At 41.1% G+C, this 14,797-nt stretch overlaps 1 protein-coding gene across 1 annotated transcript; it reads left to right on the forward strand.

Annotated features, from left to right (window-relative positions):
* Nucleotides 1–7,711: 7,711 nt before the first annotated feature.
* On the forward strand, nt 7,712–10,476 carry LOC120318053 (7-alpha-hydroxycholest-4-en-3-one 12-alpha-hydroxylase-like). Its single transcript, XM_039365284.1, has one exon. The coding sequence runs from the start codon at nt 7,882–7,884 to the stop codon at nt 9,460–9,462; it is 1,581 nt and encodes a 526-aa protein (XP_039221218.1). The 5' UTR covers nt 7,712–7,881; the 3' UTR covers nt 9,463–10,476.
* Nucleotides 10,477–14,797: the final 4,321 nt, after the last annotated feature.

Consider the following 14,797-nt stretch of genomic DNA (forward strand, 5'->3'; position numbering starts at 1 on the left):
ATTTTCTGTGACTTTCTCTATTTTATGATCCCACCAGTTTTTGCTTACAGGCAAATGATATTTTTTGCAGATCTTCCAATGCACCATTGTTGCTACTTTGTCATGCCGCTGCTTGTAATCAGTTTGTGCAATCTTCTTGCAACAGCTTACCAAGTGGTCCACTGTTTCTTCATCTTCTTTGCATAGGAGGCACTTACTGTCTGTTGCTGTCTTCTCAATTTTGACTTTGTATGCATTTGTCCTTAAGGCTTGCTCTTGTGCAGCCAGAATTAGTCCCTTGGTCTCTTTCTTCAATTTTCCTGCTCTTAGCCATTGCCAGCTCTTGTTATTATCTGCTTTCCCAGCTATGGATTAATCCTATTCTGTCTTAGAGTTTGGGTGGGGTATGTAGATTTTAGGTCTATTTGTCTTCCTAAGCTTCTAGCTGCAGGGCTCCAACCTTCCTAAATGGATTATCACATCTGCATTTCTACAGAGCTGACTTCTGTTTGGGAGAGGGAGACTTCGAGCTATTAAGGAAACTGGGCATACTTTTCTGCCTTTTCAAAGACCCTTTGAGGAAATATAATATTCTGCCCATTTAATATTTCCTTCTCTGGAGGGGGTGCTAACTTCCTGCACAACAATATGAGGATTTCTGTTCTCTGCACAAGATTGGAACAGAAAACTTCTAGGGTCACTTCTACTTTGAAGGTTCTGTGACTGTGTCAGCAGAAGCTGAGGTCAACTTACATGATGAAAGCCATCATGCCAGACAGCAGGAGATCTAGAGATCAGGAGACCTTACTCCTTAGCAACACTTTTTACTTATCAAGTAATGTTCTGGCCAACTCTGAACAAGTGGAACGGAAGGATATTTGATTTTCCTGTATCCCTCTATTTGCAGTGCCAAATTCCCACCACTCAGATTTCCTGGCTCGCTCACCCATGGTTTCTACGTAACCCGTGCAATCATCCACAGTTAGGATTTGGTCGAGCGAGTAGAAAGGGGCATTTCAAAAGTCCAGAAGCTTCACCAGGTTGGGCTCAACAATCATCGTGTTTTCAGACCGCAGATCCAGGTGTAGGATGTCCTGTTTGTGAAGATACTTGATGGCACTGAGAATGTGCCACAGGCAGTCTCTGACCTACACTTCTGAGTAGGAAGACCTGGGAAAGAGAAGATGGTAAAAACACAAAAGGGGTCACAGGCGCCCCAAGAGTTTGACTCGGCCCAGAGAGGCCAAGAAAATCAGCCTTAAGGGATAGGACCAGAGGCAGGCAGTCCTCGACTGACGGCCATAGTTGAGCCCAAAATTTCCATTGCTAAGTCATTAAGTGAGTTTGGGCTCCATTTTACGACCTTTCTTGCCACAGTTGTTAAGTGAATCACAGCAGTTGGTATGTGAGTAGCAGGGTTGTTAAATAAATCTGGCTACCCCATTGACTTTGCTTGCCAGAAGGTCACCAAAAAGGGATCACGTGACCCTGGGACACTGTGACTGTCATAAATATGAACAAGTTGCCAAGTGTCCATATTCTGATCACCTGACCATGGGGATGCTGCAAGGGTCATGTGAAAAACGGTCGCAAGTCACTTTTTTGACTGCTCACAAAATGAATGGTCCTTGGTGGTCTCTGAGCTTGATTGTTTTCTTGCAGATGTTTCATGACCCAACTGGGGAACATCATCAGGGTTAGAAGGGAGTGGGGTTTGAAGTGGTGAAGAGGAGGAAGAGGAGGAGGAGGAGGACTGTGGGGTCCTTGGTGCTGTCTGAGCTTGGTGGTTTCCTTGCATATGACCCAACTAGGTAACATCATCAGGGCAAGTGACTTATATAGACAACAGAGACCAAACTCCACTCCTTTCTAGCACTTATGATGTTCCCTAGTGGGGTCATGAAACAGCTGCAAGAAAACCACCCAGCTCAGAGAGCACCAAGGACCTCTCATTTCAACCCTGATCTACAAATGTTCTCCTGTATATCACAATCAATTATGTTAGTTAAGATCATCAGAGACAGCCTGAAGCCTTGTGATGTATGCGAGTTTTAGTGAGCAATTGTGCTTCACGTGCTCTGTTACTACCTGGTCTTGAGAAACAAATACACATGTGGATTTATGGTTTCCATCTTTTAAGCATTATTTGGTTGTTTATTTGAATCTCCTTCAGGTGAGATGATTATCTTTAGGAAAGTAGAGGTTGGTCACAAGGACTTGAGGAAGTATGATGACCTTGTCTAATGTGAGTTGTCACACACTAATGATCCTTCATTAATTCTTCCTGGAAATCAATGTGATCTTGTTGATTGGTCTAATCTCTTTGGATATGAAGATCAGCTTCCAAATGCCTGCTAATTTCACTAGTGCTCTATTTAATGGGTCAGAACAAACAACACCACAAACAGAGATTGTCTGCATATCATTTTTCTCAACCTTGTGACCATTAAGATGGGTGGACTTCAACTCTCAGAATTTCCCAGCCAGCTAGGGTGACTGCAGAATTCTGGGAGGTGAGGTCCACCCCTCTTATAAGTCCCAAGGTTGAGAAACACTGCTATAGACAATGAATCTGTGGTATGTTCACATGGAAGCTAGAAGCATGTAGCTTATGCATGACATCCTGTGGATTTCTGGCATCACATGATATTTAAGTGTCCATTGTTTGGTTGGCCATGACTTCGAGGAAGTGGACTTGCTCTGTTGATTCAAATTGATGATGGGATTGTTGAGGTTTTGATGGTATCTGATGAGACTTACTTTTCTATGATCAAGTGAACCACCAAGTCCACACTCAGCAGTATTGATATTAGACATCACTAGTGTATAAAATGAGAGCACACTACATGCCCTTCTAGCACTGATGATGCTCCCTAGTCAGGTCATGAAATGTCTGCAGGAAATAATCAAGCTCAGAGACCACTAAGAACCCCACAGTTGTCATCGTCATCATTCTCCTCCTCCTCCTCATTGTCACTACTTCAAACCCCACTTCCTTCTAACCCAGATGATGTTCCCTAGTTGGGTCATGAAACATCTGCAAGAAAACAATCAAGCTCAGAGACCACCAAGGACTTCAACCTTTTTTCCCCTTTGCTGCAGGTGATGAAAAGGTCCTCAAATCAACCAGAAACTCAAGAGAGAGAAGGTGAAGAAAGCCTTCCAGATCACTTAAAGTCATGTTTGTTGCCTGTTGAGTGATTACTTTTGTGCCCATCACTTTTCCATTGACTCACAAGGGCATGTTCTTTATCAAGATGAAACAATTGGAGTGGTTACAAAGTGATGCTTTGCACTTTGGCAAGATAGGTTGTGTGTGTTGACATCAGCAATCAAGTCCCTGATGACCTGAATTCCACTTTGTGGACAATGTAGATCTGCAGTATTTCAACATCCATTAAAAATGTGTCATTCATTCGTTCCTTCCCTTCCCTTCCTTTCCTTCCTTTCCTTTCTTTTCCTTTCCTTCCTTCTTCTCTCCTTCCCTCCCTCCCTCCCTCCCTCCCTCCCTCCCTCCTTTCTTTCTTTCTTTCTTTTATTTTTTCTCTTTCTTTCTTTCTTTCTTTCTTTCTTTCTTTCTTTCTTTCTTTCTTTCTTTCTTTCTTTCTTTCTTTCTGGTTTTTAGCATAACTATTGTAAAACATCCCCGTGACCATATGCCACTGCAAACAGTCATAAATGCACCCATCTTCGCTCATATGACCCTAGAGGAGGTTGTATATCAGAACTTCAAACAAGGGGTCACAAGTCCCCTTTTTCAGGTTGGTCATAATTTTGAATTGTCGCTAAGCAACTGGTTGTAATGCGAGGATTACATGATTACCGGCCACTCTCTCCAGTACAGGTAGTCCTCGACCTACGACTAAGACTGTGCCCCAAATTTCATTCTTAAGTAGGACATAGGTTGAGTGAATTTTGACCCATTTTTATTCCCTTTCTTGCCAAAGTTATTAACTGAATCCCTGCAGTTGTTAAGTTGTAGAGTGAATCCAGCTCCCTTGTGGATTTAGCTTGTTAGAAGGTTGCAAAAGGGGATCACGTGACCCCGGGACACAGTGACCATCATAAGTATGAGTCAGTTGCCAAGCACCTGAATTTGGATCACATGACCATGGGGATGCTGCAAGAGTCATGAGTGTGAAAAATGGTCACAAGTCACTTTTTTCAATGCCATTGTAACTTCAAACGTTCACTAAGTGAACCATTATAATTCGAGGACCACCTGCATGTTGTTATGGGATTGGAGGGCAGAAGTCAACAGAAATTATATATAAGTGATTTCCTTCTCAGCTCCCTTGACAAAATCAACTTGATTTATGATGACAGCTGCCCTTCCTTCTCCAGCTTCTTTGATCGTGATGCCATCGTGGTTCCTCACGTCTCTGATGGCATTTTGTCCTCTCCTAAGATGGTTGTGTCATTTGTGTTGATTAGTGTGACATCACCTTGTTGAATCAATTATGATTGTTGAGGCTTGTTTACAATACATGTGAATATACAATACATTCTTTTAAAAAATTTTACAATTTTGGAGTCAGATGTTTTGCCCGTCTTCTTCCCCATTATGTTCAGCTTCAAAGAGGTGTTTCAAGGTCCACTCTTCGGTCTCTGGGCCTCTCCTGAGTGTTATAGGTGGTACTTCTGGTGTTGCTTCAATATTGGAACTGTGGTCCACCAACCGCAGGTTTATATGTGTCCAATGGATCCAGGAGTTTATTTCTGCGACTTTTATTGCTGTGTGTGTTGTCAACAGGACTCGGAAGGGGGTGGCCCACTTAGGTTGCAGTGGTGATTTTCTGATATAGACCTTTATCCAGATTCAGTCGCCTGGCTTGAAAGGATGCAGGTTTTCTTCCAATGGTAGGGTCTGCGTCAAGGCACTCTGTTTCCACAACTCCCGGAGCTGCTATTGTAGGGCTATAAGATAAGAAGATAGGACCACTTCCCCTCTCTCTAGGCAAAAGGAGTGTGGGTCCAGACTTTTTAGTGTGTCAGGTGGGAGACCAAACAATAATTCGAAGGGGAAGATGCCCAGATCCTGTCTTGGCCAGGTTCTAAAGTGGAATAGGGCTATGGATAATACTTGGGGGCAGAGTAGGTGTGGCTCGTGGCATAGCTTATCCAGGAGGGTCTAACTCTCTGTTTTGATGTTCTATGCCCCCTGAGGAGTGAGGGTGTGAGGGGATCCTCTCTGATTCCAAGTGCCTGGAGAACATAGGTGACAACTAGTGACACAAAATGTGTCCCTCTGTCCATATCTAAGACAGTTGGGACCCCGAACCTGGGCACTAAGTTTTTTGGTAAGTGTCTAACTGTCTCCAGGGCTGTGGCATGATGGCATGGCAGCATTAGTATACCTCTACCCAATGGATTAACTGGTCCCTGCACACCAGTATATACTGGTAACCACTAGCCTTTGGAAGTTGTATGTAGTCCAGCTGAAGCTTTTCAAAGGAGCATTGGGCCCATGGCCTTCCCCTTTGGTGGATTGCCTTTTTGGAGGATGAATTGTTTTCTTGGCATGTTTGACATCCTCTGGCTAAGCAGGTAGCCTCACTGTACACTCCTGGAGCATACCATATCCTCCTTATGGTGCCCACCATTGCCTGTGTCCCGCAGTGTCCTTTAGAATGCAGTTGCTGGCAGATTAAGCACAGTAGACACCTAGGGGCTATGGGTCTACCATCAGGGACCCACCAGAAACCATCGTGATAGGTTGCTTTGCATTTTTCTTTCAGTCTAGGTATTGTATTTTGTTTTCTAAGTGCATTGCTGGGTAGACACTGGCACGGGTTGGGTAGCAGCCCATTTAGCTGTGGCATTGGAGAATTGGTTACCTTTCGTGATGCTGGAGTCATCTCTTTGGTGGGCTCTACAGTGGATGACTGCAAGGGAGGAAGGCAACTGGATGGCTTTAAGTAGATCAGATATAAGGTCAGCGTGGGCAATTGGTTGGCCATGCAATGTTAAAAAAACCTCTTTGCTTCCACAGAGAACTGGTCACATGACAGACTCCAAAAGCATATCTGGAGCCTGTATATATATTGGTAAACTGGTTCTCAGCCATCTCACACGCTTTTCTCAATGCAATTAGCTCAGGTGCCTGTGCACTGTAGCGCAGTGGCAGCACACAAGCTTAAACTGTTTCATGGAGGGAAATGACGGCCGCCCCTGTAATTCCCTTTCCTTCTTGTAAGAGGAACCATCGGTGAATAGTTCTAATTCTGGGTTTTGCAAGAGGGTGTCAGTCAGATCTGGGCGAGTCAATTCAGCATCCTGTACTAAGTGTACGCCGTTGTGCAAGGGTTCAGCTGACAATTCAGCAGGCAGGAAGGGTTTAGGGTATTGCAACGCTCAAAGGAGATGTGCTCTGCATAGTTAGGAATGCATTTCTACAGACTTGGGAAAAAATAAAACAAAAACAGTATATAAGAATTCCAATGTGGTTATCCCCAACAGAAGCTCTGAAATACCCAAACCTACTGGATATAAACAAGATAATTAGATACAAGGAAGGAAATCTGAAAACAAAACAAGAATTGGAACAAGATATTGGCAGAGAGATTGACTGGTGGATATTTACACAAATTCAATCTAAATATAAAGAGGACAAAAAATTATATGAAATACAAAAAGAGCTGCAAGAATTGGATAAAATTATACATGGAACAGAAATAAAATTAATTAGCAATTTATACAAATACCTATTGAGATATAAAATGGAAGACGAGGTTGTCAAAGACACAATGATTAGATGGGCAAAATTTTTTGGATACAAATAGAATTGGAGAAATGGAAACAATATGGGAAATAACTATAAAATTGACTATGTCGGCGGCATTCAAGAAAAACCAGTTGAAGATGTTTTACAGATGGCATCTTACACCAGCAAAGCTTGCCAAGATGTTCCAGAACAATTCGCCAACATGCTGGAAATGTAAAAAAGTACATGGAACATATTATCATTTATGGTGGACATGCCCAGTTGCGAAAAAATACTGGACTACAATAAGAAAATGGATCGAATAATAACGGCGGCAAGAATAGCATATGCACAGTGCTGGAAAAATGAGAATTTTTCTCATCAGAGGAAGAAGTGATAAGAAAAATCCTGGACTGTGTTGAGATGGACAAATTAACAAAAGAGATAAAAGAAAAGGAAGACACAGAATACTATATAACATGGAACAAGTGGTATGACTGGTTGGAGACTAGAAATAATAGAGGACAATAAATATGGAAAGGTCAAAAGTGAAAATATGTGTATAATAATGTATAATAATAATAATAATATGAGTTATTCTTAGTAAGAAGTAGAATATGAAGGAAGAAAAATGTAAATAAGAAACAACGGGGCAATAAGGACAAATATTCTAAAGAAGAATAAGGGGGGAAATGTAAATAATAGAAAATTAGCGTTACGTAATCACTGTAAAAAAAGGGGGGAGTATATACTGTGTGTGTATGCATGTTATGTTTTGCTTTGTTTTGTTTTGTTTTGTTGGTTAAAAATAAAACTAAATTAAATTTTTTAAAAAGGAAATGTGCTCTGATATAAATAACTCTGCTTTGTATTGGGCTAGGCGCTGTTGTGTGATAGCTTGTGTTTATGATTTTAGCAGTGTAGCAAACATGTCATGGCGAACTTGTAAGGTGAGGGAATGACCTAGGACTAAGTCTTTTGATTGCTTAACCAGTTCCACTGTTGCGGCCACTGTTTTTAAACAGGGAACAGCTCTTCTTGCTACCGGTCTAACTGGACAGAGTAACCCCATTCAAGGACTGAGGTTGGTTTTCTCCCTTCCTTTTTTTCCCCGTCAAGGGTTAACTGCAATTCCTGGCTTGTTTCATCAAGCAAAATTCCTCCCTGGGAAAACGCCTATTTTTCTCCTAAGAGCCGGTATGTTTAAAAGGCTGTTTGTGCTTGAACTACACACACTCTTCAAGATGTCCTTCTGGGTGGCAGTCGTGGTTGCCTTGGTGGTCAGTCTTTTTGGGGCCTTCTACCTCATGGGCTTCTTCCGCCAAAAACGACCCAATGAACCCCCTTTGGACATAGGACTCATTCCCTGGCTTGGACATGGATTACACTTCCGAAGTGACAGTCTGGATTTCCTGCAAAGCATGCAGAAGAAACATGGAGATATCTTCACCACCTTGATTGCAGGACAGTATTTCACCTTCTTGATGGACCCGTTGTCTTTCGGTAGCATCTTCACGGAAGCCCAAAGCAAACTGGATTTTATTTCATTTGCAGCTGAGCTGGTTCTCAGGTTGTTTCAATTTGAGGCCTCCCATGACACTCACAAGATCCTCAAAGTCTCCAGCGCAAAACATCTGAAGGGAGAGGGCCTGGTGGTGATAACCGAAGCCTTGATGGACGCTTTACAGGCCGTCTTACTTCAATGGCAAGAAACCTCCAAAGAGGATCCAAAGTCCTGGAAAGAAGACGGCTTGTACCACTTCTGTAACAACACGGTCTTCCGAGCTGGGTATCTGGCTTTGTATGGCACCGAACCAGCTAAAGGTGAAAATCAGAAAGAAAAGGCGGAACAAAGAGACCAGCATCACACCGAAGAGATATACATTGAATTTTGCAAATACGACAAACTCATCCCACGCCTGTTATACTCCTTGTTGACTCCATGGCAGTGGAGCCAAGTGAAGAACCTCTGGAACTACTTCTGGCAGGTGCTTTCGGTGAAGAACATCTACCAGAAGGAAAACACCAGCCGGTGGATCAGTGACCAGGCTCAACAGCTGGCCGAAAGTGGGATTTCAGAAGAGATGAGAGACCGATACATGTTCCTGCTCCTTTATACTGCTCTAAGTAACACCAGTCCAGCTTCCTTCTGGCTTCTGGAGTACCTGATGAAGCATCCCAAAGCCATGGAAGAGGTCAAGAAGGAGATCCTGGAGGTGGTGAAGAAGTCAGGCCAAGAGGTGACCTCCCGTGAGAAGCCCTTGAATGTCACCAAGGAGATGCTAAACCAAACGCCCATCCTGGACAGCGCTTTGGAAGAGACCCTGAGGTTAGTGACAGTGCCGTTGTTGATCCGGTTGGTTTTACAAGACATGGATTTGAAGCTCCACAATGGAAAGTCCTACTTGTTGCGTAAAGGTGACAAAATTGCCCTCTTTCCTTACCTCTCGATCCACATGGACCCTGAAATCCATCCGGATCCCCAGGTCTTCAAATATGACCGTTTCCTCAGCCAAAACGGCAACAAAAAGGAATTTTTTAAGAATGGCGAGAAGGTGAAATATTTCGCCATGCCTTGGGGAGCTGGGACCTCCATGTGTCCCGGCCGCTACTTTGCCACCAATGAAATCAAGCTTTTCACCTTCCTGATGCTGGCTTGTTTTGATCTGGAACTGATCAATCAGCAGGAGGAGATCCCTCCCACCAACAAGACCCGCTACGGGTTTGGGGTGATACAACCCATGAATGACGTCCAATTTAGGTACCGATGCCGGTGCTAAAGGCCAAGGCTGCGATCCGCACACACGATGATCCAAGATAACCAGGGAGATTTCACCAATGAACTGGTTTATCTCTATGTAGTAGAATTTCTCTCTCTCTCTCTCCCTCTCTCTCTCCCTTTCTCTCCCCCCCTTTCTGTCTCTCTCTCTGTGTGTGTATGTCTGCCTGTGTGTGTGTTTGTATGCTAACCTTTCCTTTCTTTTTCATACTTAGCTTGCACATGATAATCTAGGATAATCTGGGACATATCACTAGTATATTAATTTATCTATGTTATTTAATCAGACTCTTTGTGTGTATGATTGTGTGTGTGTGTGTGTGTGTGTTTGTGTGTGTGTTAACTCCTTTTCCTTTTGCGCACAATCTAGGATAATCAGGGATATCTCACCAGTGAACTATAACATTATGAAAACATTGTGTGTGTGTGTGTGTGTGTGTTAACCCTTTTCTTTATTTGTGCACACTTATCTTGCACAGGGTAATCTAGGAAAACCAGAGGTATGTCACTGGTGAACTAATTTATCTCTATGTTATGGAATCAGACTGTGTGTGTGTGTGTGTGTGTGTGTGTGTGTGTGTGCGCGCGTATCTGTGTAATGACCAGGACTTAGGGGACAGTATCAATTGTGAATACATCCAGATGGCCCCACTCTCTCTGGCTACTTGCAGACCCATGATTGCAAGGTCATGAAAAGACAGCAAAGGAAACACCCAATATTCTACCCCACCCGGGAACATGTGGTGCCTTGGGGAAACACCCAATATTTTACCCCACCCGGGAACATGTCATGTTTGGAAACACCCAAACCACCAAAACAGAACATATTAGCTACTTCTGCTTTCTTCCTTTTTTATCTACAGTGTGCCAACCTTAAAGGGCAAAGTCTCTATCTTATGTGTGTCAGCTTTGCTGGAGCATAACTTATGTAATCAAAGTAGGCATAAAAATAAGGCCTTTTCGATATTTGGAGCTTTTCTCTTTTTAGAGAAGCCTGTCTTTACTCAGCTGAATAAACGCGTAACTCTTGAAGGCAACTTCTGGTTTCCTATATTTTTTATCAAGAAAAAAAAAATGCATATCAATTTTGGTGAGCTCTTGTGCAGGAGAGGTGCTCAGTCCTAGGGAAGGGGAATGGCACCAAGCGCGCTCTGGGGTTTCCTGGAGGTGCCCCCCTTCTTGACTCTTCACAGGAACTGATTTTTTTTCTTTTTGTTGTGGTCGTTGCCTTCACTTGGTTCCTGCATACTCAGGAGGGCTGAAGATAAGGTAAGCTTATATTGCTTTATTGCACAGGCTTGCCCAGGGGAGTGTTTGTATATGTGTGTAACAGTGTGTCTGTTTTCTTGAATCATTTCCCACCGTTGACCAGAGCTGGACGGAAGGGTTTGCATCAGCTGCACCTGGGCTCCCCCTCATGTTTGGGGGTGATGGGGCTGCTTAGAAAGCAAGTGTCATGGTTCCAACTAATGAAACAGTTAAAGAATTTCCAGGCATTGTTCATCCTAAAAAGTCTTTAATTATGAAACAAATTTTCGACACAGCATGGTGGATGCCAAGATCTGAATTCCCCTCTCCTGAGCACATAATATTCCAGCATAATCCCCTCTTCTAATTTTCAGTCATAAATCACATTCTCCAATCAGTTTGAAGGGCAACGTCTCCCTTCTGTTCTATAGCCCACGGTTTCTTATCTTAACTAATCCCCACACACATTCTTCCTCCTCCCCTCCTGGCATCATCTAATTTAACTCTAAAAATACCACACAGCTTATACAGAGAGTTGCTGCCTTTTCATATTTTGTCAAAGGAAGAACATCCGATGTTAGCAGCATTGACAACAAGGGGCGCTAACTTTGTACTCTCATGCTCCAACGAGTTGTGAGTGATGTGTGATTTGAGGTTTGTGGCTGCTCCTTATATATTTCCCGCTGTTGAGTAGGCCTAGGCGTGATACTTGTCCAGCCACCCGTAGGCCCCTGCAAGGCTGTTAAGCCTTTAACCAGAAGTCTTTACATCGCAAGAGGAATTGGTGGATCTCTTGTGGCCCAACAGGCTGTACAAGTAGTGTGAGAGATTAGACACATGGGCTCAGCCCAAGGAAAATTTGTTAGAATGAATAAAAAAAAGAACGTGCCCTCAGCCCCCTTGAGTGTGTTATCAGGAACTTTGATAAGCTTAAAACCTGTCGGGATATGAAAATTGAAACTCTAACTAAATACAATGCCCTCTGGCATCAGGACATGCCTACTGTTTGGCCCAAAGGGGGGGGTCCATAGATTTGGGTTTTTTTGAACCTATGGGAGATTATGCTCAAAGAGGCATGGTTCATGATCAACAAGTTTATTATGCACTTTTTTGGATTTTACAAAGGAATAAGCAGATGCTTAAAGACTGTGGGTTGTGGCAACTTCCCACAGCACCATCTTTTTCTGCTTTGTTCTCTGCTCCACCACCTTATAAGGGGATTTACCCCCTCACAGAGCAGGTAGCTATTAGAAGGGGGAACACTAATATGGTCCTGGTTCAAGCTCTCTTCTCCACATCTGACCTTTATGCATGGAAGGTCCGGTTAGGTTCTTATACTGCAGCCCTACACAAGTATTCTGAATTGGTTCTGTTTATTATTTGAACTCATAACCCTAATTGGGCAGACCTCCAAGCCATGCTGGATGTCTTTTTAACATCAGAGGAAAGGCGTCTGGTAGGAAATGCTGCAAAAAGATTAGCTGAAGAAAGGAAGGTCCTTTGTCCTGAAACTGACCCTACATGGGTCGTTGATATTTATGATAGTAGACATTATGAAGACTTAACAGGCTTTCAAGACATTCTTGTCACTGCATTGCAGACTGCTATCTCTAAACAGAAAAATTTGAGCAAAATTTATGACGTTCATCAATTGCCATCCGAGAACCCCAGTGACTTCCTTGAGTGCCTCTATCAAGCCTTCAGAAAATATAGTGATTTGTTAAAGACTATTATGAATGACTTTACAAGGCAGAGGAAATACCCAAAGAAAAAATACAGCAGTACTTTGAAAAAGCAGACTTACCCAAAATTCCGGAAAATATTTGAAATATATTACATGGAAAAATATCACTGATGGAGATTATAGAAGCCATAAAAAGGCAAAAAAAGGATAAGATGTCGGGCCTAGATGGACTGCCTGCAGAATTTTATACCTCACTACAGGATATACTAAGTCTGATTTTGAAAGAACTGTGCAATGAAATCTTATTCAAGGCTAAAATACTGAAGATGTGGACTGAAGCTAATATTACTCTAATACCTAAAGAAGATACTGATCTGACACAAATAAAAATTATAGACCAATATCATTATTGAATGAAGATTATAAAAAAATTTCCTCAATAATGGCAGAAAGAATTAAGAAATTTCTGATTGAATTTATACACACAGACAAAAATGGCTTTTTGTCTAAAAGACAGATAAAAAATAACCTGAGAATAATTCTTGATATGCTAGAGTATTATGAAATTTATCCATGGAAACAGATGATGTTAATATTCCTTGATGTACAAAAAGTATTTGATAACGTAAACTGGCAATTTATGTTTCAGCAGCTTGTAGAAATGGACTTTGGAAAAAATTTCATAAATGCAATGCAAACAATCTATGATAAACAGACTGCTAGAATAATTGTAAATGGAGACTATACAGAGAACTTCAAAATCAAAACGGGTTCAAGACAGGGATGTCCATTATCCCCACTGCTATTTATATTATCATTGGAAGTATTGAATAGAAATATTAGACAAGATGTAGAAATTAAAGGACGAGATAAAAGATGAAAAATATAAATTACAAGCATTCATGGATGATTTAGTTTTTATACTGGAAGAACAACTTGAAACAAACACTAAATTGCTAGAGAAAATAGAAAAAATTGGAGAAGTGGCAGGTCTGAGAATAAATAGAGAAAAGACCTAAATCTTAACAAAAAATTTAACAAAAAAACAGAAAAGCCAATTCACACAAAAAAAACCCAAATCTTCAAATAGTTAAAAAAGTTAAGTACTTGGGAATCTATTTAACAGCAAGATGTATAACAGTCAAAGAAGATAATTATACACAATTGTTAAAACAAATAAAATTGGACTTGGAAAAGTGGAAAAACCTTCAATTGTCAATGTTGGGGAGAATAGCTACAGTGAAAATGAATATTTTACTGAAAATACTCTTCTCATTCCAAACAATTCCTGTAAGACTGGGAAAAGCTTTTTTTAATGAACTGAACACAATAATGTTGAAATTTATCTGGCAAGGGAAAAAAGCCTGAATTAAAGTGAAAATGCTACAAGAAGCTAAAGATAGTGGAGGATAAGGACTCCCAGACTGTAGGTTGTACTATCAAGCAACTATCTTAAGATGGCTTAAAGAATGAATAAAGCTCAGAGATAAAAGACTATTGTACTTGGAGGGGCATGACCTGCAGATTGGTTGGCATGCCTTTCTGTGGTACGAAAAGAATAAAATACATAGATACTTTCAAAACCATTTTATAAGAAATGCACTTCTTCTAGAATGGGAAAAAAAGAAAAGAAAAAATTTACATTAAGATACCTGAATGGCTTTCAACAATGGAAGCTTTTGCTTACCCAAACTTAATTAACTTAATTAAGTTGTGACCTATAAAGATATTCTGGATAATGAAGGGAAACTGAAACATAGACAAGATCTACAACAACAAGGTATCGATTTAGCATGGTGGCCATACATGCAAATTCAAACAAGATATGAAAAAGACATGAAGACAATGGGATTTTATAAAGAACTGACAGAACTTGATCAAGTATTGTTAAAGACAGAGGATAAGTTGATTAAGAAACTTTATAGATTTCTGCTAAATCTAAAGATGGAAGAAGAACAAGTAAAAGAAACAATGATAAGATGGGCAAATTACTTTGGGTACACTAGAAGACTGGCAAAAACTATGGGATAGAAATATTAAACTAACTAAAGCTGTGCCATATAAAGAAAACTTGTACAAAATATTTTACAGATGGCATATGACACCAGTGAGACTAGCGAAAATGTTTAAAAATACCTCAAATAATTGTTGGAAATGTAAACAAAGGCCATGTACTTACTACCATTATCTGGTGGACATACCCTAAAGAAAAAAGGTTTTGGGTTAAAATACATTCATGGTTGGAAAAGATGATTAAAAAACAAATAGACTTTAAACCAAAATTGTTTCTGCTAGGAATAACAGGAGCTAATTATGAGAAGGAGAGCAGATATCTAATATTACATGTTTTAACAGCAGCAAGAATTGTATTTGCCCAATATTGGAAAAATGAAAATTTACCAAT

This window comes from Crotalus tigris, unplaced genomic scaffold, assembly GCF_016545835.1.
Source record: "Crotalus tigris isolate CLP2741 ecotype Arizona unplaced genomic scaffold, ASM1654583v1 scf7180000020019.1302030, whole genome shotgun sequence".
In the NCBI taxonomy this organism is placed as follows: domain Eukaryota; kingdom Metazoa; phylum Chordata; class Lepidosauria; order Squamata; family Viperidae; genus Crotalus; species Crotalus tigris.